At 40.3% G+C, this 25,894-nt stretch overlaps 1 protein-coding gene across 1 annotated transcript; it reads left to right on the top strand.

Moving 5' to 3' along the window:
• The first annotated feature begins 1,557 nt into the window (after positions 1–1,557).
• Positions 1,558–25,289, top strand: tbl1xr1b (TBL1X/Y related 1b). Its single transcript, XM_028472580.1, has 16 exons — positions 1,558–1,772; positions 6,234–6,300; positions 9,241–9,344; positions 9,465–9,610; positions 9,770–10,010; positions 11,665–11,797; positions 13,113–13,254; positions 13,333–13,396; positions 13,478–13,575; positions 14,820–14,880; positions 15,115–15,236; positions 15,762–15,836; positions 15,934–16,061; positions 17,466–17,631; positions 17,720–17,821; positions 24,489–25,289. Exons 3-16 carry the CDS (start codon positions 9,287–9,289, stop codon positions 24,513–24,515), a joined length of 1,563 nt encoding a protein of 520 aa, XP_028328381.1. The 5' UTR covers positions 1,558–1,772; positions 6,234–6,300; positions 9,241–9,286; the 3' UTR covers positions 24,516–25,289.
• The last annotated feature ends 605 nt before the right edge of the window (positions 25,290–25,894 follow it).

Genomic DNA, 25,894 nt, shown 5'->3' with positions numbered 1-25,894 from the left:
TAGTTATATTTCATTTTATCTCTTCTTAGCCTGTCTTATTTTATCTTATCTTGGCCTATTCTACCTTGTCTTACCTTATTTTATTTTACCTTTTTTTTTTCATGCATGGCTTCTCCTGACAATGGGCTGCAGCTCATGTGTAATAGTGCGAAAATGTGTAATAGTGATAGAGTGAAAATGTGTAATAGAGTAATAGTGATTTCATGGCTGTGTCATCATCTCCCCCTAAAATAAGTAAAGGCTGTGCAGCCACTTCTTTTTTCTTTTTTTTTTTTAGTATAAAATCCGAACCTCAACATCCGCTTTGTTCACAGATGAAGGTCAACACACGTCACTACTTTGATTCTTTGATATAATCAGACACATTAAAGCAGATCTAAAACAAAGGAGTCACTGATACACTGATGGATTATAAACGATAGCAACGATGATGATGTAAGGTTGTTGTTGACTCCCAGTGTGAATGTGAATGACTGAGCAGTGGGGGGAGGGGATGGAGGGAGGGGAGTTGGGGGGTGCCATTAATCCACGGATAGTGGTGACCAGACAGGTGCAAATGAGGCGAGCTGGGGGATGGGTGTTGTGATGGTTCCAACTGCTTATATTGGCTGTGGAAGAATCTGCATCTGCACAAAATGATAGAAAAAATACACAAATTGTGACAAAAATACACAAAAGGACAGCAGAAAATAACAACAACAACAACAAAAAAGATCAACACAAAATGAGAAGAAAAAACATACAAAGTGACAACCAAAGTACACAAAAAGGACCAAAAAAAAAAAACAGTCACAACAAAAATTCACAAAATTACTCTTGAAAAAACACAAGCCAATGACAAAAACGCACAAAATGGCAGAAAAAAAAATAGTAAAAAGAAATGTGCAAAATGAAAGAAAAATATTAAATAAAAATAATGCTATTTATCTTCATTGTTATCCATTAAGTCTTTTTGCAATCCAGTCCAACATAATAATTTACAGCAACATTTGTGAAATGTACTTTTCTCGTAAAAATATCATGTCATTGTTAAATCTAAATCTAAATGCTATATTTAAATGCTAAATGTTAAATATAAATATAAATGTTAAATCGAAATGTAAATCGAAATGTTAAATTGAAAGGTTAAATCAAAATGCTAAATGTAAAATCTAAATGCTAAATGTGAAATCTAAATACTAAATCTTCAATGCTAAATCTTAAATGTAAATCGTTAATGTTAAATCTAAATGTTAGAATCATTATACGTGGGTTGTGATGTTAAATTGTCCTATATTTATATTTAAAATCTAGATTTAGATTTAGCGTTGATGTTACATTTTTACGAGAAAAGTAAATATCACCAATTCCAGAAATATTGCAGTAAATCTGGTGAAATGTAACGTAAATTTAAAAAGTCGTTGTTAATTTTAGCATGTGTGTGTGTGTGTGTGTGTGTGTGTGTGTGTGTGTGTGTGTGTGTGTGTGTGCGTGTGTGTGTGCGTGTGCGTGTGCGCGTGTGTAACCGCCTTTTCCGTGCTTCGCTCCCCGCTTAATCTTACACTGAAATAACAGTAAAGTACAGGCGGTTCATTTTCTCGTGGCGGGTCACCGTGCTGTGTGTAGCGTCTGAAGCCGAAGCTGGCTTGTTACCGCCTGGTTAGCTTCAATATCAAAGCTTTTCACTCATTATCACCAACAACAAAACAAACGGGGCTGCGACTGAAAATATGGTGTGAGTTGACACCGAAATCTGTGGAAAAATTCACCATCTGAAGGCGTTTTCCACCCAAGTAAGTGCAAGGCTCAGGCGTTAGCTTAGCATGATGAGGTTAGCCTGCTAGCGCGCTAGCTTGGTGACAGGAGCTGCTGCTGCGGCGTTCGACCTCACGACATTAGGCAGGAAAGCACGCACACTGGGCAGTAACTTCACTATTTAACCTGAAAATGATGTCAAAAACATAAAATAATCACGATATCAACTGATCAAAGCTTTACAGTTTATTCTCTTTCAGTTATATTTATGGAATTAGCGGGTTAACGTCGCTCAACTTGCGTGTTAGCATCTGAGCTAACATTGCTTAGCTTGTAGCTATGCAGGCTTGTACCGCGCCGAAATAGGAAATAAGAGTTAATACACACTGGATTTGGGTTATATCAAAGAGAGAGTCACATTTACTACTCATTAAGATAATGAGGCTTGTAGTTTTTAATAGTTAGTACCATAACTGTGTCAGTGTTGTTCCACTTTGACTTGACATGTGGCTAAAACTGTCAAATTAATGGCAGCAACAGTTAAAAACCGTCCTGTAATTAAAATGCAGGAGTAATAACCTGATCCCAGACTTTAGTGTGTACTGAAGTATTTACACATTTGGGTCATTAGTGAGAGTCCACATGCCTATTATTGACTCATACACACGTTGGAGTGTGTGCGGCTCATTATGAGACTACAGTATTTGTTTGTTATCTGGGGGATGGGCTGTGTAGTAGTGTGTGGTTTTCTTCTGTGTGTGTGTGTGTGTGTGTGTGTCTGCCATGTGGCTTCCTGCACATTATTAGCCTGGTGACATTATACTTCCGGCCGTTGTATTTATATCAAATTTATATGGAACAGGATTGTATTTAAATGTCATTGAAAAAAATAGTCAATCAAGATGAATCATATCCATTTTATTACTTTTTTTTGTCATAAACCCTGTTGACTAGGGCTGGGACAATGTGCGTTTTTCCCAATATATTTTGTTCACGCTTTTTCCACACGTATTTAAATTACGATATTAACAATTATTGCAATTTTAATGTCCTTATTTTTGTTATTCAAAAACAAAAGTTGAATCAAACACTTCTCAAAATTAAAAAAATAAATGTGTTTAAGTTTTCAGAAAAAATAATAAATTTGAGGAGAAATTGTTTGATACTTGCTTGTATTAACTTGTGTTTTTCTATTGTATTTATATATGTATTTAAGGGCCTAACGGGGGATTTTGATCTGTATGATCACATGAGGAGAGAATGACAATTAAAAATCCTTGAAATATTAGTTTAACTTTTACACATTTATTTTTATAACAAAATGAAGATTACAATACACAAAGGAAAATAAAAAATAAGAATGCGCCAGTGGATATTACTTAATATTAATTATACATGAACATTTGCAGGATCCTGTCAGAATAAAATACCAATTAATTCAACAGAATATTCGCGTGTAAACTGTGCATCAAATGGTAGAAAAAAAATCAGAAATCCCAATGATTTTCATGAGAAATAAAAATATCTGCTCCTATTAGTATTGGGATTAATATCATCGCCCCTACCTTTACTGGCTGAGAATATAATGCCAGAACTAGTTACTGCTACTGAAATATAGCAATGTTGACCTTTAAATTATTTAATTTTTAACTTAGAATGAGATGGTAATATGTCACCCCCATTTCAAAAGTGCCTATGTAAATTTGCATTTATTTTTGTGTATATCTTTTTTTTTGATATATAATAAAAAAATTTAAAATACAGAAGTACACGATTTACGCATAAAATCTCAAATTGGCTAAGGAATACTGTATGCATTTTTGTTATGTCGGTGACGATATATAATGTCAAAGCTGATGACATATGATGTAATTTAAGAGGTTTCCTTTATTTTAATGTGAAAGCCTCAGTGTAGCATTGCCTACAGAGTGTGTGGGTTGGGTGGGGGGCACACATCATTCCCTCGCTGTTGCTGCAGGCTAATTACTCCACATGTCTTTCTAGTGTTATGTTCTCATGTTATGTGCTAACCCTGTTTTCTTTCCATGGCGACACGCCCAACTTTTCGATTCTTTATACTCAGTCTTTCTCAAAAGTTTACCCAAATTTAAACTCTAACTTGACAATTATGCGGGAAGTGGGTAAACCCAGAACTTTTAAAATGAGGGTTCAATCCGTGTCACAACCTGGTATGTATGGTAAGGTATGTGACAAAGATGGAGACCACACATAGTTGCCAAGTTTAACGCATATATATTTAATGAAAAATAATTAAATAACTTCAAGAGTTATTAAACATGATTGTCAGTGTGCATGCAGTGTTGGATGTAAGTAAGTGAAACTAAATCTACAAACAAAAAGCAGTCTCAGTCTGCAGGCCAGGGAATAGAGAGAGCTCTGTGAGCAGGATAGGAAGTACATTTCTTCGAGAAGAAACCAACTGGACGGTCAATGCCATCCTTGTCAGCTTAAAGTAGAATTGCACCTGAGCCTGCATGGCTTGCATCTACCTGCAGTGTGAAAGGCTGATCACGACGGGGCGCTAACATCATCGGGGCTGAACTTAACAATGTCTTGACATTGCAAAATGCTTCCTGACAAGCCACAGACCACACAAATCTGGATTTCGCCTTTAACAAATCAGTCAAAGGAGGAACCATGACTGAAAAGTTGTGGCAGAAAAAGCCAACAAGGCCCCAAAAATCTCATCAATTCTTTCTTAGTGGTTGCAGTAGGAAATGCAATAATGGCTGAAACCTTGGCATCAATTGGTCTCATATTACCCTGACCCACCATCTTCTTAAATATGTCACTCCTGCTTTAGCAAACTCACATTTGGCAAGATTCACAGTCAGGTTGCCCCCCAGCTAGGCATTGGAACAATGCTTTAATATGAGTCAAATGATCTTCCCAGTTATTGCTGCATATTACCACATCATCTAAGTAAACGGCACAACCCTCATGTCCATTTACGACCATGTTCATTAGTCTAGAAAAACTAGAAAATACTGTACTGTTTTCCTTTTGTTTTCATTGTCAAAAGAATCCCTTGATAAACTATTCAAAACAATGCAATTTAACTAAATCTTTAATGAAATAAATAAAGGAATAATACAAATGAAGAAGAAGCCTATTAATTTAAATTCTGGTTCTATAGTAAACAATGCAAAACTGCATAATAGTTCTTTTTAAAAGTGCAACTGAAAATGTATTTTGTGCCTAAAAAAAGTCATTTCACTGTATTTAGGTCAGATATTTGTTTGAGAAGAGATGCTATGCTAGCAGACAGAGCTAATAGAAAAATGTGACTTTTACAGATATTCACGTAATATTACAGATATTTTTTGGTGCTAAAGGGGTAAGGAATCATTTATGAACATGTTTAAAAGTAGAAGGCTGCCAGAAAGAAAGTATTAGCAGATTCTGCCCGCCGCCAACACTTCTGGACAGCGCCCTGTGCTGGTTAAAAAAAAGTACTGCGATTCAATTTTCACAATATCTATGTGAACGTTGTACCAATGAATCGATTTTTAACTGCCTTACAATTAATCGTTACATCCCTAGCCAGCACATATTCATCTGCCATAATGGCGGCTACAGAAGCAGTTTTTACTCCACACTCAGAGATACGATTAGTAACCTCAGGAGGAATGCAGTTCTTTAACTGCTCCAACACTATGGCATCACAAAGTTCTTTAATAGTGTTAATCTCCAAAGCAGAACACCACCTGTCAAAATGTTTAGAGAGATCCCTTGTAAACTGAACATGTGATTGCTTATCAGATTTCTGCCAAGATCTAAAACATTGCTGATACGCCTCAGGTATCAATTCATAAGCATTTGAAACTGTCTGTTTAACAGTAGTGTAGCTCTGGCTTTCAACAGCAAAGTTTCCTGGGCTTTACCAGTAAAAACTGACCACAACAGTACAACCTGGTCAGCCTCAGGCCAACCTCTACCATTTGCGATTCGTTCAAAAAGTGAAAAAAAATGTGTCCGGGTCACAAATTTTGGAACTAGGCACAAGATACTTACAATGTCGAATGTTTTAAACTTTGGTTAGTGGGTGATGCAGATTCATCCAACAGAGCACTACCAGCTCTGATAAGGTTTCTAAAGACCGTCTTAGCCTCTCTCTCTCGCCATGTCCAACTTATCCCACTCTATCTGTAAAAGCAGTAGCTCCTGCTGCTGCTCAAATGTTAAAGTTACCAACACTGTCACTCATTACAGGGAAAAAACGCTTCTCTATAAGGACAGCTCTTACAAACACTTTAATATCTTTTTTCAGATGCTTTCGTTCGATGTTTTCCATCATGAAATTAGGGGATCCAAGCATGGTCAAACTTGTCCTGCCAAAACAATAGAAGATGGTTTATAGTTGACAATGACTAAAGTATATAAATGTACTGTTGTTGTTTTCTAATTATGTAAATGTGCAGCTGACTGAAGTCTGAATTACATTATGTTTAAATTTGACCTCTTTTCTTTATTTTCAGGCAAATAAAAGGATTGTTCTGGAAAATCGAGCCATGATTCATCCCTAAGGACACATTGACCTCATGGGTAATGTATTACACTTTGACTCTTATTATGCTATGCTCTATTATTTGGTTATCAAACCTAGTGTCAAATTATACATCGTATGTGTTGGGTGAAGGTGGGGGGTGTGTTCTGTGTAGTTCACACTAATTACACTTCAAAGATCAACCTGTGCTGAAACGTTCCTTTTTTTTAAACGGTTCAGGATGGTAATAATGAGGTCTATTCCTGTAATTCTGCTCACTGCTCCACCGTCACTCACACTGTGATGACATTCTGTCATCACCCTTTAAAGCCAGGAGTAGAAGTGCTGAGTCGACACTCTGTACGTGTGACCCTTCCTGTGATGGTGAATGTCAAACTAAATACACCAGTAGAAACAGAGCATTACAGTCTGCAGTTTAAACATCTTGTTAGGGATGGGAACAAAGGGTTTTTTTGCCCTCTATTGGTTTGCCTTTAGGCTCCGCCCCTCAGATGCAACAGATGAAAGGAAAACCAGTCTGGTTTGGCCTCAGTTCCAGTGCTCTTGTTTTCCACACAGTCCCAATTAGGGATGGATAAAAATATATTTGACCACAGGGGGCGACAGTTCCAATGCTGCTGTTTTGTAGATGGCATGAAGAAGAGAAGAAGTGCTCCGTACATGTAACCATACACAACCAGGATCGACTGCTGCTCATTAATGCCGACCCAAGTTACTTGTTGAAGGCAGGGTTTAATGGTTTAGGTCTGAATTTTTGCTCGCCTTCTCGTCTTCATGACGTCTACAAAACAGCAGAAATTTCAATAAAAGAGGTTTACATTAATTTTTTTTTACTTTTACTGATTTTTAGAGCAACCCAAAGTTGTAATTTTGACTGTAAAAGCTGCTAAATGATCCTGAATGCTTCACCTATCTAATAAGGACATTTCAAAGGTTTTAGGCCACATTTGTAATAACAGTAGAGAATCCCTTTAAAACCTGAGAACATTTAACTTGTGCTAGTACTTAACTTGTGTAAAAAGGAAATAAATAAAATAAAATAAACAACATTTGGTCAGATTGATAACATACAGCAAGACGAAATATTGCAATATATCGCCGTATTGATGTTTTGGCACACCCCTAGTCCCATTGAAATAGTTCAGATCCCAGATAAACAAATATGAAGAATGCATTGAAGCTCTGTGGTTTAAAGCTTCTTTAACAGGGCTGAGATAAATGAAAGAAAGACATAAAGTAAACAAAATGTAAAGCAAAAGTATACAAAAGGACGACGAAAGAAAAAAGTACTCCAAAAACACACAAAATATATACAAAACAACAACAAAACCACACAAAATGTATGAACTTGCTAACAAAAGCTAGACTAAAATACAGAACACGCACAAAACCACTACAAAAATGGCACACAACAAAATTACAAAAAAAAATAAAGGAAAAAAACAAAAACACACAAAACAACAAAAATAATGCAGAAAAAATTGCAGCATAGACACACAAAATGAGAGAAAAATTATACAAAATAACAAAAATAAACAAATACTTATACATGGGCGACTGTAGGCCCATGGTCTAATTTTGTGTGGCCCCAAAAATATACTCTCAAAATGACACCAAAAACATGCAAAAGTATACAAAAGGACAAAAAAAAACAACTCTCAAACCACACAAGACAGCTACAAAAATACTACTGGTGGGACTCATACATGCAAATCACTCGCTTTTCGGCAAAATTTGCCATTTTGATCTCGAAATTGGCCATTTCTGTGAATCGAATGGATCTGATGTCATAGTTTCCCACTCCTTGTACGCTGGAGGCTAGATCCATTCCACACACATTCACCATCCACACACGGATGTAATTTCTACATATTAATTCGTGACGGACTAATATGAGCCCATAGATCTGAGTGAAGGTAAGTAGCCCTATATCTTTCCACGTTAACGGAATCATGGAATCGACCAATAAATATTTAATCCACTGTTAAACGCGGATATTGACAAAATGTGAATGAAACATCGTTATCATGAAGCGAAATATTTCCGGGGACTGATCGGTGGTTTTCTTTTTATTATTATTAGTCATTTAGTTTACTCACAGGAGCTGAAAACCAATATTTTTTTGAAAAAAATTGCTAAGATATTTCAATAAAATCTGAATTTAGAAAAAATAAAATTGATTTTATATATATACGATGATGGTAAAATATATTTTCCAACTATACTGAACATCCCCATTAAGGGCCAACCTTTAATTTAGTAATCTCCCCCCATTTATGCACATGAAAGGTTTTCCAACCCTAGTTGTAATCTTTTCTTTAAAGTTCGTGTAAAGCAGAAATAAATTTGTGTTATGCGTTTGTCACACCACAAAAACATGTCATTGACATCTGAGCCAAATTTGAAAGATGAAAAAAATCGACGTATATCAAATTAGGTCTCAAAATCACTGAAAAACAAGCACTTATCTCTGTTCTGAAATGCTGGGGGTGTGTCAGTTAGAGGCGCTGGAACCACGCCCACACGTGGGAAGGGCGCCGGCTCCTTGTACTGTCTATGGGAGAGAGCAATGTGAAAGCGGCTCCAGCATCGATAGTGCTTCCAAGAGTGCTCGGATCGGGCCAAACAAGGTGTCAGCTGAAAGGTCTGCTCCGTCCGAATATGTGCATCCCTCCCGGGTAGAGTCAGAACTGTGTCCGCTAGTAGTGTTGTCAAAAAACTTGATATTGAATAAAGTACGGATACGATATTGAGTTTGAAATTCTGGTATCATGACAACCCTACCCGCTAGAGGCAAAAAACTAAATTGCGGTGTATAAAAGTGCTCATTTCATGGAAAATGTCGCACCAGTGAACACGTTTTATTCCTCCTAGTAGTAGTGGCTACAGATGCTGTGAGAGAGTTTGTTGCATGTAAATGTTAGAGCAAAGATCATTTTAGATAAGTGACTGTGTGTGTGTGCGCTTCTGTGTTTCAGGCTCCTAACCGATGCTGACCCAATGGTGTAACCAGCACGAATAAAAATGAGCATAAGCAGTGATGAGGTCAATTTCCTGGTTTACAGATATCTGCAGGAGTCGGGTATGTGTGATTTTAAAAAAAAAAAAAAAAAAAAAAAAAAATTGAAAATCATAAACCTCACTGGTTTGACATTGTCCTTTAAATAAATAATTTAATAAAACCCATACTGTCGTGGTCCAGGCTTTTCCCACTCAGCGTTCACCTTTGGCATAGAGAGCCACATCAGTCAGTCCAACATCAATGGAGCCCTGGTGCCCCCTGCTGCCCTCATCTCCATCATTCAGAAAGGTCTGCAGTACGTGGAGGCAGAAGTCAGCATCAATGAGGTCAGACTTCATTTTCACTCACTGTCTTTGTAATTAGGAGGAATCTCCCGCCCTCTGGCAGCAGCTCGTCGTTCTCGGCTGAAAATAAGCTGAGCTGCGGCTGCTATCTTTGGGTTTAAAAAAAAATGCCTTGTGGGTTTTTTTTTTTTTTTTGCTCAGGACGGGACGCTGTTTGACGGGCGGCCCATCGAGTCGCTGTCCCTGATAGACGCTGTGATGCCAGACGTGATCCAGACCAGGCAGCAGGCCTACAGAGACAAGCTGGCCCAGCAGCAGCAGCAGGCGGCGGGCAGCGGCACCAGCAGCAGCAGCAGCAGCAGCAACACTGGGCCCCAGGGTGGCACCAAGAACGGAGAGGGGGCCGCTAACGGAGAGGAGAATGGATCCCACGCCTTAGCAAGTAAGAACCATTGTTTACATTGGGTCAGTTTCTAATTTATTTATTGTTTCCAGTGGCTTTTGGGTCTAAAATGTTGCATAGTCACAATGTTTTGGTGTTTTTTGATGCATTGTTGTCTCGAAAAATAATTGTTGGAGAGCCAGTGGGATCCTCGTTTTTGAGCTGCGTATTATTGGAAAGAAAATGACGAGTACGGCAATATTTAATTTAAAATATATATAGGAGCAGTTTACAAGGGTAATAAAACAGCTTCAAGTTGCAGGTTTATTTCACAAGCTTGAACATGAATTACATTTCTATTGATGACCAGTTGAATGGAGGAACATTTCAAATCATATTGCACTTAAAATTAAAATAAAGGTATATTCCTGTTATCAATACTAGTGCTGCTTTTTCTTGTCGTTTAAAATCTTGTTGGTATAATAGGGCCCTGTATGATTTTTAATTTTCCTCAAATGCCATATTTTTTAAATATTTTATCAATTTTTTCATAAAATATTGGTTTTCATCTCCTGTGAGAAAACTAAATGAATGATAAAAAAGAAAACCATAATTAAACAAAAATATGTTAAAATAAAAATGTACTTTAAATTATATGTGATTTTATTTATTTATTTATTTTATTTTTTTTGCGAAAGAATGAATAATTTCCTATTTCTGTGCAGTGTTTCTTATTCAGGTGGAAATTAAATACGAGATTACTTTGCTTGTTTTTATGAGGGTCAAAATAAGAAAACTTAATACATTTATATGAATATTCAATATTTTAAGTATGTAAAATGTTTAGAGACGGGCTACAATCAATTTCTATCGCAAATTTTTTACTTTAAAGTTTTAAATATTCTGCATTTTCTCAACAGTAAATCCATTAAAATGCAGAAAATGACAACATAGTTTCAGAGGGAAAAACGTTTTTTTTTTTTACTTCAATATTTAAGTAAAAGTTTGTAAGATCCCAAAGTAATCCATAAACTGTGCTATAAAAGGATAAAATATTAAATTTTACAGCTTTTATTGGCCTCCAGATATAACGTGTTCATGCTTTATTTCCATCCAGATGTTTGTGTGACATTACATACTACGAGTAATATTGCATGTGGTCTATAACAATGAGCAGATATTATGAAGTTACATTTAGCCTTAGGGTCAGTCAGAGCCTATGAGTCATCATCAGTCTGACTAGACTGCATAGCGATGGCGTTAGCATTCTATCAGCTCTGATGACTTTGGCAGAGAACCAAGCCTTGGATGCAGTAAACTCACTGCGGCTACTTTTGGCTTCAGCTTTGCATTTATAAAACGAATGTCAGTGACTTTAGAGAACGTGTCTGTCCCAGTTTTCTCATTTCACAGCCAGTCGCTCTGCTTTGCTCTGAGCTGCATCACTGACCTAAGCCCTGAGAGCCATCAGTGGTGGCGTGCTGCTAAATTAACATCAAGTAATACATGCATAGACGCCGCTGGTTAGACTGTTGATATGAAGTGTCCTCCTTTGTTAAATGTGATGCTGTTTACTTGTTGATGCACATGGAACAGGAAAACCTGCGTTTTATATTTTGTAATTCAGTATGCTGTCATTTGTTGCACATCCTGACCAATGAACACCATCACAAACCAAGGTTTATTGTTGTTGTTGTTGTTGTTTACATTTTAGATCATCACTCAGAGATGATGGAGGTGGATAGAGATGTGGAGATCCCCCAAAGCAAAGCCATGGTCCTCAGAGGCCACGAGTCTGAAGTCTTTATCTGTGCCTGGAACCCAGTGAATGATCTGCTCGCCTCTGGGTCAGTAATATTTGTCTGTCCTCATGTTGAGTTAGTCATTGGCCTTTAGGGGCGTACACTACGTAGCTAGATTTCCTCTTATCGCGCTAACTTCCGGGATTTATTCAGTGTGTGCTGGACTACGACGCTGGCTAACGTCTTACGTAGCTAAATCACCATGGTAACTTTGGCAGAACACCTAACCGGGTTGGACCAGGTTTTGTTCAGGCTGGGATCTGAGTGAGTACTAAAGCCCTGCCTCCTGACCAATCAGATCTTAGAAAACGACCTGTCCAATAAAAGGAGGATTATTGTGTGACCATGTCTCTGTGTGGATCTGATGTGACGCTGACAGGAGAGAGAATATTTACACATCGATGATATCCTTTCACTTGCCGATGACGTCCTATAAGAAGCATAGAGATTTATATCCGATGGACTGATAAAATAAGTAGAATAAGTCAGCTGATAAAGCCTGTGTGCATCCGGCGCTTTCAGGCTGATAAATTAATTTTTTCGTATTCTGTGGCACCTTATGATGTAGGCTGACCTGTTTGAACTCAGCATCAGAGCCACAGACAAAGTAAAAGTGAAACTGATCAGAATGTCTGTTTATTCTCCATTTATAATCTCACTAATTTAAGTATTAACACTCGTCAATTCCTGCATGAATTACTTGCTGCTTTTGCTGCAGCAACATTGTTGTTTTTGGTCTGAATTATGGATTTAAGTTATTCATACTTTTAAAGAATTATTCTTCAATTGTGACGTAAATTACCTCGCTTAACTTAGAAACTGTCCTACAAATCTAGATATCAACTCTCTGTCTGATAGATAATGTTTGTTTTGGTGAAGCCCGCTAACAGAGATAAATCCAGGATGTGATTATCTAGCTTTGTATTATAGGCCCTTAAATGCTTCTTCAAACTGGAGACCAGGGGTCATATAATGAGGGTGTAATTAGGAGCTACTAATAGATAAATAGTTAAAGTTCCATTTAAAAATGTTTCATGTAACCACAGCTGCATTAATAAGAAGTTATGAATTAGTGACAAAGTAATGTTTAATTTGTTCTGAGATATTTTTATAAATGAATTAAAAATATAAAATATCCCAAATCCCCATCGGTTATTGTCATGATCTGCTTTTGAAATGTGTGCACTCAATCCTAAAGTCATTTGGATGGACACGCCCATTTATTTTGAAGCAGAGATGGGCAACTTTTATCACAGGGGGCGGGGCCACAAAAATGTGATTGTATTTGATTTGAGGGTCACATGATTGTGTGTGTGTCTGTGTCTCTGTGTGTGTGTGTGTGCGCGTGCGCGTGTTGCAGGTCTGGAGACTCAACAGCACGAATCTGGAACCTGAGCGAGAACAGCACAGGTGGATCCACTCAGCTGGTTCTGAGGCACTGCATACGAGAAGGAGGACAAGACGTACCCAGCAACAAAGATGTCACCTCACTCGACTGGAATGTAAGTGTGTGTGAACATGGTCCTTTGAGGCTTCAGAAGAGAATAATAATGTGAATAATTCTTTTCTCTCTCTGTCAGAGTGAGGGCACGTTGTTAGCGACTGGTTCTTATGACGGCTTCGCTCGAATATGGACTAAAGACGGTTCGGCTGCCATCATATTTGTTTATCTCTTCAGAAATACTGTGACCAACTCTGAATGATTTTTATTTTTTTTATTTGTAGGTAACTTGGCTAGTACTTTGGGGCAACACAAAGGACCCATATTTGCACTCAAGTGGAACAAGAAAGGAAACTTCATCCTCAGTGCTGGTGTAGACAAGGTAACGCATGGCCATTAAGAGCTACAACCAATATAACAAGAATAAACAACAAAGAAAATCATTTTACAATAATACATTTTTTATCCACAAAAACCAAATGATTTTATGAAAATAGTCTGTCATAGTTAATGAGAAGAAAACACACATTTTACTAGAATGAAGTCATAATTTTAGAGGAATAAAATATTAATGTTACAAGAATCAAATGATAATTTTACAAGATTAAAAAAGACTACTAAAATGTCATAATTTTACAAGATCACAGACATAGTTTTAAAGGAATTAAATAATGTCACAATAATAAAATATTTTCTCAACAATAACATGAATTCTACAACATTAAAATTAAAAAAAATACGAGAATAAAGTTATATTTCTACTATAATAAAGACATAGTTTTAGAGGAATAAAATAATGTTACAAGAAAAAAATGTCACAATAATAAAATAAAACCTTTTTATGACAACAGTCATAGTTTTACAAGAATAAAATAATGTTATGAGAAGAATAGTCAAATTTTTGAAGAATTATGTAATAATTTTACAGGAATAGAATAATAATTTTATGAGAATAAAATCAGAATTTAATCACACGAAAGAAATAATGTCTTTCATAATATTATTTCCCCCTTAGTATTAAAATGTTATTCTTGTTATATCATGACTTTATTCCTGTCATATTATTATGATTTTATTCCTCATACTTTTACGACATTATTCTAGAAGTCTAAAAACTAACAAAAAACATAGAAAATATCTTCCCATGTGAGCTATGTTTAGAATGTGAAAATATTTGCAGTTAATTGAAGCTACATTGATCTAACAAAGGAATTTGAACAGATTTGTCAAAATGTTAAACAGAAGTTCAGTAACAGTGGAGCAAAGTATTTGTTACTAAAATATTTTAAATTCTGGACTTTGGGGCGGGATCAGCTTTGAAATGTTTCGATTTCCTAGCAGCAATGAAATTAAAAGGCCACGCCCCCCAGCCAGTTACACAGTTCAACATTGCCCTCTAGTGTTCACTTATTAAACACCGTTTCTATTGTTTCCCTAATTTAAAGAATAATCACAAGGTCAAAGTGTTCAGATATAAATATGAGTTTATGTCTGTAATTAATCCACGTGGCTTCAATATCCAGATAAACTTATTGTAACTTTTAATAATGTCACACATGCAGGAGTTTTTGCTTTACCTGCTCATTAGCAGACGAGTTTAAATGGTGATGTTTTTTGTTCCTGCAGACGACGATCATCTGGGACGCACACACAGGAGAGGCTAAGCAACAGTTTCCTTTCCACTCTGGTGAGTGAGTGACAGCAACCAGCTGAGCTGAGTGTGTCTTTTTTTAGACACAGATGTTCCTCTGAGCGCTCATGTACTAAATACACATCTTTGTGTCATCAAGTCTTCAATCCTGACATTTTTAACCTGGCTATCGTCATTTGATTGAGATGCTGAGCTCACACTGACATCATTTTTTACCCTCTTGCTTGTTGGTTGAGGATCGTTGTTTTGTCTCCCTTTTCCTCCTTCCAGCTCCCGCCCTGGACGTGGACTGGCAGAACAATAACACGTTTGCCTCCTGCAGCACTGACATGTGCATCCATGTGTGTAAGCTGGGTCAGGACAGACCAGTCAAGACCTTCCAGGGTCACACGGTGAGACGGCGTGCTCGTACGCCACCATTTAAGTCAATTTACACGTTTCCTTTTCTTTCCTTTCATCATTTGTCCCTGTTTTTTTAGTTGTAATTTTGTATAATTTATACCCAATTTGTGTATTTTGTCATTTAGGATACCTTTCTCTCATTTTGTATGTTTGTGTTGTCATTTTGTGTTTTTGGAGTCATTCATGTGCATTTTAGTTGTCATTTTTCTGTATTTTTCTTGTCATTTTGTATATCTTTATTGGGATGGGAATCGAAAACCGGTTCTTTCTGAGAACTGGTTCCCAGTAAATCATTTCCAAGGAATCGTTTGCTTGGTTACCTGTCACCTTTGCTTATCGGTTCCTCTTACGTTGCAAATACGTGATGACCTCACATGTTTTAATGGGGCACCAAACAGTTCAGCTCTTGATGTTTCAGAACAAGAGTTTTTCGTTTTCTGTCCGTTTTTTGCAATCATTCATTGTTTTGCATCTCTTTTCTGTATCTGCTCTAACACACGCCTCCCATCCTGCAGAATGAAGTGAACGCCATAAAGTGGGATCCCACAGGCAGTCTCCTCGCCTCCTGCTCTGATGACATGACGCTGAAGGTCCGTGCAGGTTCAGCTCAGCAGTGGATTTCACTCCTCTGTGAGGAAACAGAAACGTTCCTGTTTAACGTTGCGTGGCCTCCTTCTGTGTCTGTAGATCTGGAGCATGAAGCAGGACTCGTGTGTCCATGACCTCCAGGCTCACAGTAAAGAAATCTACACCATCAAGTGGAGCCCCACGGGACCCGGGACCAACAACCCCAGCGCCAACCTCATGCTGGCCAGGTAGGAGGTCCCAAGATTCCCCCACCATCATGTATCACAAACAAACGAGGTCATAGTGTCAAATCACCAAAAAAATATAGACTAAATAACTAACATTAAAGGTGCGGTCAGTAACTCGGAGGAGAGAGAGGATTTAGTTTTAAATTTGAACAAGTTCAACTTTCAGATCCCCCCCCTTCCCTCTCTGCTGCTCTCCTGCCCTTTCTCCAAAGTCCCTCCCCCAGAGGACGCTGGCGTGAATATTGCTAAATGGCCAGTAAACCACACAACAAAACCAATAAGACTGTCAGGTCACTTCATAAAGATATTGTCTGTTATTTTCTTTAACACCAACTAGTAACGTTAGCACTAGCATCGGAAACAAGCTAACGTTAGCCCGACTGTAGCATCACAGTATTATAACATGCACTACGGAGTACTAGTGTAACAATTACAAATCAAGCATAATGTAAAACAAGCAGGGGTCATTTGTAATATGACAAAAAGTAAGTTACCTATTGCAGTTAACTATGTAGAGTTACCTATTGCACCTTTAAACTAAATAACAACAAAGACACATTAAATGAGAGCTGAATGCACAAAATGATAATAAAAATACACCAAACGACTAATGTATACAACAAAATATATAAAATTACAATAAAATATTTTTTAAAAAACCACAAAAATACACTAAACAACGAGCATTACACATGAAATAAGAGCTAAATGCGCAAAATTTCTCCAAACATACAAGACGGCAATAAAAATACACAAAATAACTAATAATTTCACAAAAAATATATAAAAAATGACAATAAAAATACACTAAATAACTAACATTACACGAAACAACAAGAATAACACATATGTGAGAAATACACAAAATGACTCCAAATTACAAAACGACAATAAAAATAACAAAACGAGTACTGTTACATATAAAATGACAACAAAATACACTAAATAACTAGCATTACACAAAAAAATGCACAAAATGACAGTAAAATACACAAAGCACAATTAAAATACTCAAAAGGACAACAACAATACACAGGAAGACTAGTAATATAAAATATACATTATGACGAAAACTCCAACAACACACAAACCAAAAAAACACAATAAAATGAGTGAAAAATAAACAAAAGGACAACAAAAATGACTACTAATATATACAATGACAACAAAAATACCCCAAACAATTAACATTACAGTAAAACGGAATACATTCGAGAAAAATGCACGACATGATATTTAAAAATACACAAAAAAACAACAAAAACACAAGAAAATATACAGTGTGATGACAAAAATTCTCAAAAAAATTCCAACAAGCAACAACAAAAACACACAAAGTCCCATAAAAACATCGACCTATGTGCCTGTGATACAAGGGCTAATCCTGTCGTTCCCTGTCTTCAGCGCGTCCTTTGACTCCACGGTGCGTCTGTGGGACGTGGAGCGTGGCGTGTGTATTCACACACTTACACGCCATCAGGAGCCGGTGTACAGCGTAGCGTTCAGCCCCGATGGACGACACCTCGCCAGCGGCTCCTTCGATAAATGTGTCCACATCTGGAACACACAGGTAGGACTGGTTTTATCTGTCAATAACTGATGATTAGTGATTAGAGTTTTAAGTGTGTGTGTGTGTGTGTGTGTGCACGCGCCTACAGACCGGCGCTTTAGTTAACAGTTACCGAGGGACCGGAGGGATATTTGAGGTGTGCTGGAATGCAACGGGGGACAAAGTGGGAGCCAGTGCATCGGATGGATCGGTGAGTTTTGATTTTTATACACACGCACACACAAACCCCGGGTTGGTGTATGTGTGTGTGTCGGTTTGTATACATCTTTGGTTTTTCAGGGGTCTTCAATGAGATTATTAATCTATATCACCGTGGTTAATCAGTAGTTTCTGTTCATATCAAAGCAGTTTTAGTTGTAAATTAAATATATTCAAATAAGAATAATTGGCAGGCTGCCGTGTCCTGCCAATCAAAAGAATGCAGTGCATTAAAGTATCCTCCACTGTTTTTACAACGTTGGCCTAAAATCTTTTTTTAAACATCTGTTTATTACCTTTTATAGGAAAGCAAAAACCATGCACAACACAATCCACACAAACAGGAAAAATAAATAAATAAATATATATATATATATATATATATAAGTAACAGTAACAACAGCAGCCCTGCTAGCAATCAAATCTGTTCATCAGTCCAAACCTCATTTTGTACATCATTACTCTCCAGGAAGTTGGAGAAAATTGTCCAGATCCTGTTAAATGTGTCAAGTTTATTTTTTGAGAAATAGCTTTTCCTTTCAAGAGCCAGAAAGAGAGTCATTCCTTTAAGCCACTGAGAGACACCACAAATTGTCAGTTCCTTCGATGAGCGAGCGATGCATCGTTTTGCCTCCAGGAAACATACATTAAGTAAATACTTGACTTTTGTTGAGAACAAAACATTTTCAGGATAAATATTAAGAATGCAAAGTTTAGGGTTAAGAGGCCCTTTTTTACGAACAATTTTACTGCACAGATCCAATACCTTTTCCCAGAAGCACACAACCAATGGACACTCCCACATACAATGAAACAGAGACCCCTTGTGGACACCACATTTAGTACATGTGTCAGGGACACTCGGGTTAAAGCGATGCAGCTTGGCGGGAGTAATGTACTGTCTGGTAAAGCCATTTATACTGTAGTAATTTGGAGTGTGTATTAACTGTTTGAGTTTGAACTAGGGAGGAAGCTGCAGACCACTCCTCAACCGTTAGATTGGTCTGTAAATCATCTCTCCAAGCCCGTAAAATCTTTTCTGAGGATTTTTTGCACTTGTTTACGAACAGGTTATACAATAAAGACACCTGTCCCTTGTATATTCTCTAGGGTAGTTAAATTGAAATGTACTTATTAGCAGAACACATTATTATGCACCATATTAATTTAATGAACCGCCACCTTAACGTGGTGGAGGGGTTTGAGTACCCGAATGATCCTGGGAGCTATGTTGTCGGGGGCTTAATGTCCCTGGTAGGGTCTCCCAAGGCAAACAGGTCCCAGGTGACGGGTCCGACCAAGAGCGGTTCAATAGCCATGTATGAAAAATCAAAATCAAAGGAAGTTCACGTCGCCCGGATTGGCGCTACCGGGGCCCCACCTTGGAGCCAGGCCCGGGGTTGGGGCTCGAGTGCGAGCGCCTGGTGGCCGGGGCTTTGCCCACGGGCCCCGGCCGGGCAGAGCCCGAAAGGACGACGTGGGCCCGCCCTCCCGTAGGCCCACCACCCGCAGGAGGGATCATACGAGGCCGGTGCAGTGTGGATCGGGCAGTCGTCCAGGGCGGGGGCCTTGGCGATCTGATCCCCGGCTACAGAAGCTAGCGTTAGGGACGTGGAATGTCACCTCTCTGGCGGGGAAGGAGCCTGAGCTTGTGTGCGAGGTGGAGAAGTTCGGACTAGATATAGTCGGTCTCGCCTCGACACATAACAAGGGCTCTGGAACCAGCCTTCTCGACAGGGGTTGGACTCTCTTCTACTCTGGAGTCGCCAACGGTGAGAGACGCCGGGCCGGGGTGGCTATACTTCTTGCCCCCCGACTTAGTGCCTGTACGTTGGAGTTTACCCCGGTGGACGAGAGGGTAGCCTCCCTCCGCCTTCGGGTGGGGGGACGGATCCTGACTGTTGTTTGTGCCTATGGGCCAAACAGCAGCTCGGAGTATCCACCCTTCTTGGATTCCTTAGAGGGAGTACTCGAGAGTGCTCCTTCTGGGGATTCCCTCGTTCTGCTGGGGGACTTCAACGCTCACGTTGGCAGCGACAGTGAGACCTGGAGGGGCGTGATTGGGAGGAACGGCCCCCCTGATCGGAACCCGAGCGGTGTTTTGTTGTTGGACTTCTGTGCTCGCCACAGATTGTCCATAACAAACACCATGTTCAAGCATAAGGGTGTCCATATGTGCACTTGGCACCAGGACACCCTAGGCCGCAGTTCGATGATCGACTTCGTAGTCGTGTCATCGGACTTGCGGCCGCATGTCTTGGACACTCGGGTAAAGAGAGGGGCGGAGCTGTCAACTGATCACCACCTGGTGGTGAGTTGGCTCCGATGGCGGGGGAGGATGCCGGTTAGACCTGGCAGACCCAAACGTATAGTGAGGGTCTGCTGGGAACGCCTGGCAGAGTCTCCCGTCAGAAGGAGCTTCAACTCCCACCTCCGGGAAAACTTCAACCATGTCTCGGAGGAGGCGGGGGACATTGAGTCCGAGTGGGCCATGTTCCGTGCCTCTGTTGCTGAGGCGGCTGATCAGTGCTGTGGCCGCAAGGTAGTCGGTGCCTGTCGTGGCGGCAATACCCGAACCCGTTGGTGGACACCGGGGGTGAGGGATGCCGTCAAGCTGAAGAAGGAGTCCTACTGGGCCTTTTTGGCCTGTGGGACTCCGGAGGCAGCAGACAGGTACCGACGGGCCAAGCGGAGCGCAGCCACGGCGGTCGCCGAGGCAAAAGCCCGGACATGGGAGGAGTTTGGTGAGGCCATGGAGAACGACTTCCGGACGGCTTCGAAGAGATTCTGGACCACTATCCGGCGTCTCAGGAGGGGGAAGCAGTGCACCGTCAACACTATGTATGGTGCGGATGGTGCGCTGCTGACCTCGACTCGAGACGTTGTGGATCGGTGGGGGGAATACTTCGAAGACCTCCTCAATCCCACCGACACGCCTTCCAATCAGGAAGCAGGGCCCAGGGACCCGAGAGTGGGCTCTCCTATCTCTGGGGCTGAGGTTGCCGAGGTGGTTAAAAAGCTCCTCGGTGGCAAGGCTCCGGGGGTGGATGAGATCCGCCCGGAGTTCCTCAAGGCCCTGGATGTTGTGGGGCTGTCATGGCTGACACGACTCTGCAACATCGCGTGGACATCGGGGGCAGTGCCTCTGGATTGGCAGACTGGGGTGGTGGTCCCCCTTTTTAAGAAGGGGGACCGGAGGGTGTGTTCCAATTATAGAGGGATCACACTCCTCAGCCTCCCCGGTAAGGTCTATTCAGGGGTACTGGAGAGGAGGGTCCGCCGGATAGTTGAACCTCGGATTCAGGAGGAGCAATGTGGTTTTCGTCCTGGCCGTGGAACTGTGGACCAGCTCTACACCCTCAGCAGGGTCCTTGAGGGGTCATGGGAATTTGCCCAACCAGTCCACATGTGTTTTGTGGACTTGGAAAAGGCATTTGACCGTGTCCCTCGGGGATTCCTGTGGGGGGTCCTCCGGGAGTATGGGGTATCGGACCTCCTGATAGGAGCTGTTCGTTCCCTGTATGACCGGAGTCAGAGTCTGGTCCGCATTGCCGGCAGTAAGTCGAAATCGTTTCCGGTGAGGGTTGGACTCCGCCAGGGCTGCCCTTTGTCACCGATTCTGTTCATAACTTTTATGGACAGAATTTCTAGGCGCAGTCAGGGCGTTGAGGGGGTCCGGTACGGGGGCCTCAGTATTGCATCACTGCTTTTCGCAGATGATGTGGTCCTGTTGGCTCCAACATACCGTGACCTTCAACTCTCACTGGATCGGTTCGCAGCCGAGTGTGAAGCGGCCGGAATGAGAATCAGCACCTCCAAATCCGAGTCCATGGTTCTCGACCGGAAAAAGGTGGAGTGCCTTCTCCGGGTTGGAGATGAGGTTCTGCCCCAGGTGGAGGAGTTCAAGTACCTCGGGGTCTTGTTCACGAGTGAGGGAAGGATGGAGCGAGAGATCGACAGGCGGATTGGTGCGGCGTCTGCAGTGATGCAGAGTCTGCACCAGTCCGTCATTGTGAAAAGGGAGCTGAGCCGAAAAGCAAAGCTCTCGATTTACAGGTCGGTCTACGTTCCAACCCTCACCTATGGTCATGAACTTTGGGTCATGACCGAAAGAACAAGATCACGGGTACAAGCGGCCGAAATGAGTTTCCTCCGTAGGGTGGCTGGGCTCTCCCTTAGAGATAGGGTGAGAAGCTCAGTCATTCGGGAGGGGCTCAAAGTAGAGTCGCTGCTCCTCTGCATCGAGAGGAGCCAGATGAGGTGGCTTGGGCACCTAATTAGGATGCCCCCTGAACGCCTCCCTAGTGCGGCGTTCAGGGCACGTCCCTCCGGAAGGAGGCCCCGGGGAAGACCCAGGACACGCTGGAGAGACTATGTCTCTCGGCTGGCCTGGGAACGTCTCGGGGTCCCCCCGGACGAGCTGGAGGAAGTGGCCGGGGAGAGGGAAGTCTGGGCCTCCCTACTGAGGATGCTGCCCCCGCGACCCGGAAACGGCTAAGCGGGAGAAGATGGATGGATTAATTTAATTGCCTTCTAAAAATAGGACAACTTCAGAGCCTGTGTTCCACCATCTTGAGGTCACATGGTTGATGATATCACACGGCCCTACTGCCTGTAAACATCCCATTGTTTTCTATTGGAGTGAAACATTCACAATAATCTAAAAGTTAAAGATGTCAATATAAACCTCTTTTGTTTACCGAAAGAGGATAAAAACAGTTACCCGAAAGGATGTGACCACAGGGGGCGACAGTTCCAACTCTGAGGTTTGGTAGTAGACAACGAAGCAGAGAAGAACGGATTTTTACTCTCCCTTAGGTTGCGTCCCTCCTATCTCCTTTCCTATCCACTGTTCCTTTACCCCCGGAAGTGTTTAAGTGGTGGCCATGCTAAAAAGTGTTTGAATTCCCTTTAAGCTAAGGAAAGGAGGCTCATTGCTTCTTTTTTAACCTAATTTAGCCTAGAAAACAGTGATGCATTCTTTACCAAAGGAGACCCACAATTCCTTGAGGTGACAACATTTAAAGGGACACGCATACCCAAGCGCTTACGGAAACTCACGATGACCGACATGTAACCGAGATCATGTAAATTACCAATGCAAAAATATGCTTTGAACAACTTTAAATAAATAATCTAAAACCCATATTTTATGTATTTATTATCAGATTATAACTGACATAAAACAGACACTCTGTGCTTCAAGAAAAATGAATCAGAGACATTTTTAGCCACATTATGTTTTATTCAACATAATTCATATTTGTGAGTGGAAGGTGAGTGTTAGCAACCATTCTTAATGTGACGTTCTTTTAGTTTAACTTTTGTTCCTCATAGCCTGGTAACCTCTTTTCCCTTGATTCACATTCAAACCTGATTTTTGAGATTATATCAGCGGAAAGTGTTATAAATGAGCTTTTAGTCCGTTTTCGGAAAATTTGTAGTTTTTTAACCACAGCAGACGTCACTAACCTTCACGGCCGTCAGATTATTACGTCACCTAGTGTAAGTGTGTTTGATTGTCAAAACAAACATGATGGCCTTTTCCTAACTCCTCTCCTTAACCCCGTGATTTCATCCACGGGGTTAAGGAAAAGTGGATAGGAAAGGATTTAGGAGGGACTATTTGGACGCAGCCTTAAACAGTGCGCTAACACGCTCTGGTGGCTGAAGTTGGCGAGTAACCACGGACCGTTGAAGGACTTCCACCCAAAAGGACTTCTATCCTCGTGGTTTCACTCGCTAACATCAGCCACCAGAGTGTGTCGGCACACTTTTATGGGAGAGTGAAGGTCAAACAGTAAAAACAGTGGAGGATCCTTTTAATACCTGCAAAAGCAGCTCAGCATTGCCTCCTGCTGGCCGATTAAAGCACAGCTACAGGTAAAAGCCTGTTCTTAAATCATTTAAATCACATGTTGAGCCTCCGATTCTCTATTTTCATATTTCCTCTATTCTGTTTGAGTTTACTCATTTCCTTGTCCGATTACACATTTCTGTTTTGTTTCCATTCATTTCTGCTGGTTTTTGTTTAAAAATCGAAGTTTGTATCTTCTCTGCTCTGAACGTTTTGTTCAGACTTATCACGAGTTCCACTTTATCAGGTTTAGACAAAGAAGCTGGACTTGAACAACATGACAGAAGGAACATGACCTCCATGTGTCGTCCTGACTGGATTGAGACGTTTTTATGACCTCACAGAAAAATAGCATTAGGGCAGCATTTCTGTTTCCTAGTCTTTAAAACTTCCAGAAATCTTTCCAAACGTGCTAATATCTTAAACTATTGTCATTAATTTTATATTTATACATAGCAGAAATGAACCAAAACAAACACAAGCTGTAGTTGCAGAAAAAGGGTAAAAATAAGCAAAAATGGGCTCAATTTGTTCAGAAATTATTCTTAGGTTGTTGAAGGCATCTGGCGACCCCAAGGTTGAGAACCCCAAGTCTACAGGACTCCACATCCCACAATGCAATGCACCAAACCTTTCAATTAGAAAGTGGTTATGATGCAGATGAAAACAATCTTTCGAGCATCACTTTTCACCTTTTCCATCATCTTTATGTGATACAAAATGATTTAAAGCCTCTTTAAAGTCATTAGTAGCTGGTTCTATCCTTGTTGTGTTGATGTTTTGTTGTGTAATTGTGTAACAGGTGTGTGTACTGGACCTGAGGAAATGACCCTTGACCGCGGGAGCCATGGACCGACTACGAATGTGTACATAGCCAAACTGACTGTCCCTGCCTGTCCCGCCCACACACTGCTGTAGTCCAATCAGATACCATGGCTCGCCGACACACACACACACACACGAAACATGTGGACCACACAGTTGTCATCATGCCCCATTGCATCAAACATCCTGCAGGCGTTTGCACGGAATCCAACACATGATCCAACAATCAAACCCCAACCACCAGAATCCCTCGCTCCCCCGCTCTCTCTCCGACGCGTGAAGACTCGTTTTTGTCGCTGTGTGCATATTGCATATGTGAGCATTTTGATGTCCTGTGGACATTGTCGTGTGTGTGTGCGTGTGTGCGATTCATGCGTCACACAAAGTCGAACTTGTCATACACAACATACAACAACGCGTTTTTTTCCTCCTTTCATTCCTCCTGGAAGCTCCAAATACGAAATATTTCACTCTCCTCTTTCGTCGTCAGTCGTTTGAAGCAGTAAATGAACTCTGAGAAGGTCAAAGGTTAAAGGTTTGAGTGTCGAGTCTGTATCGTCGATTCGTCGCACACAAACAAACAAAAGAAGAAGAAGAATCCACACAACGAACTGTTAATTATTAAATATCAGGACATCTTTGTAGACGGTGCTGAAGTTCTCGCCCGACGGTTACCATGGTTACCAGCCGACGGATCGATGGCGCTTCTTTTTGTTTTTTGTTGTTTTTTTTCATGTCGTGTTCAGATATTTTGGGGCGTGTTTTTTTTTTTTTTTTTTTCTTCTTTTTTTTTTTTCTTTTCTTGTTTCGAGGCGAGTCCGTGGTCGTTTTAGTTCCCGATCGGACTCGCAGCGGTTTTTGAACTTGATGTAACATGGTGTTTGCATATGATAAATAAATTATATATCTATATGAATATATATCTGTGCTATTACACAGGAGTTTTTTTTTTTCTTCTTTTTTGTATGGCGCTCTTATGTAATAAGAGTAGATTTTAAACTTTTTGGAAGAAAAAATCCAGCGAGATGTCCCCGTTTTTGTTGTACAATACCATTTAACGCTCATAGGTTATTAAAAAAGAAATGAAATAAATAAAAGTTCAGGCTTTTTGGGAGAGATTTCTTGATTTCTTCGCACTTTAGACTGAAAAATGACTGACTTGTTGCAACCAGCTTCATATGGGGCACTTGTTGTAAAGTTGCACATGCTCAAGTAAATGGCAACTTCTAACAAAAAAACCACATTTTTTTTTAAAAACTAATGTGAAATTTTTTCATGTTGCTTTTGACCAGATTTACAGCAATATTTCTGATATTAGTGATGTTTACTTTTCTCGTCAAAATGTAATGTTAAATCGTAATGTTATATTTAAATCTAAATGCT

The sequence above is a fragment of the Gouania willdenowi genome, chromosome 17 (genome assembly GCF_900634775.1).
Source record: "Gouania willdenowi chromosome 17, fGouWil2.1, whole genome shotgun sequence".
Lineage (NCBI taxonomy): Eukaryota > Metazoa > Chordata > Actinopteri > Blenniiformes > Gobiesocidae > Gouania > Gouania willdenowi.
This window is presented reverse-complemented; position numbering and strand designations above follow the sequence as displayed.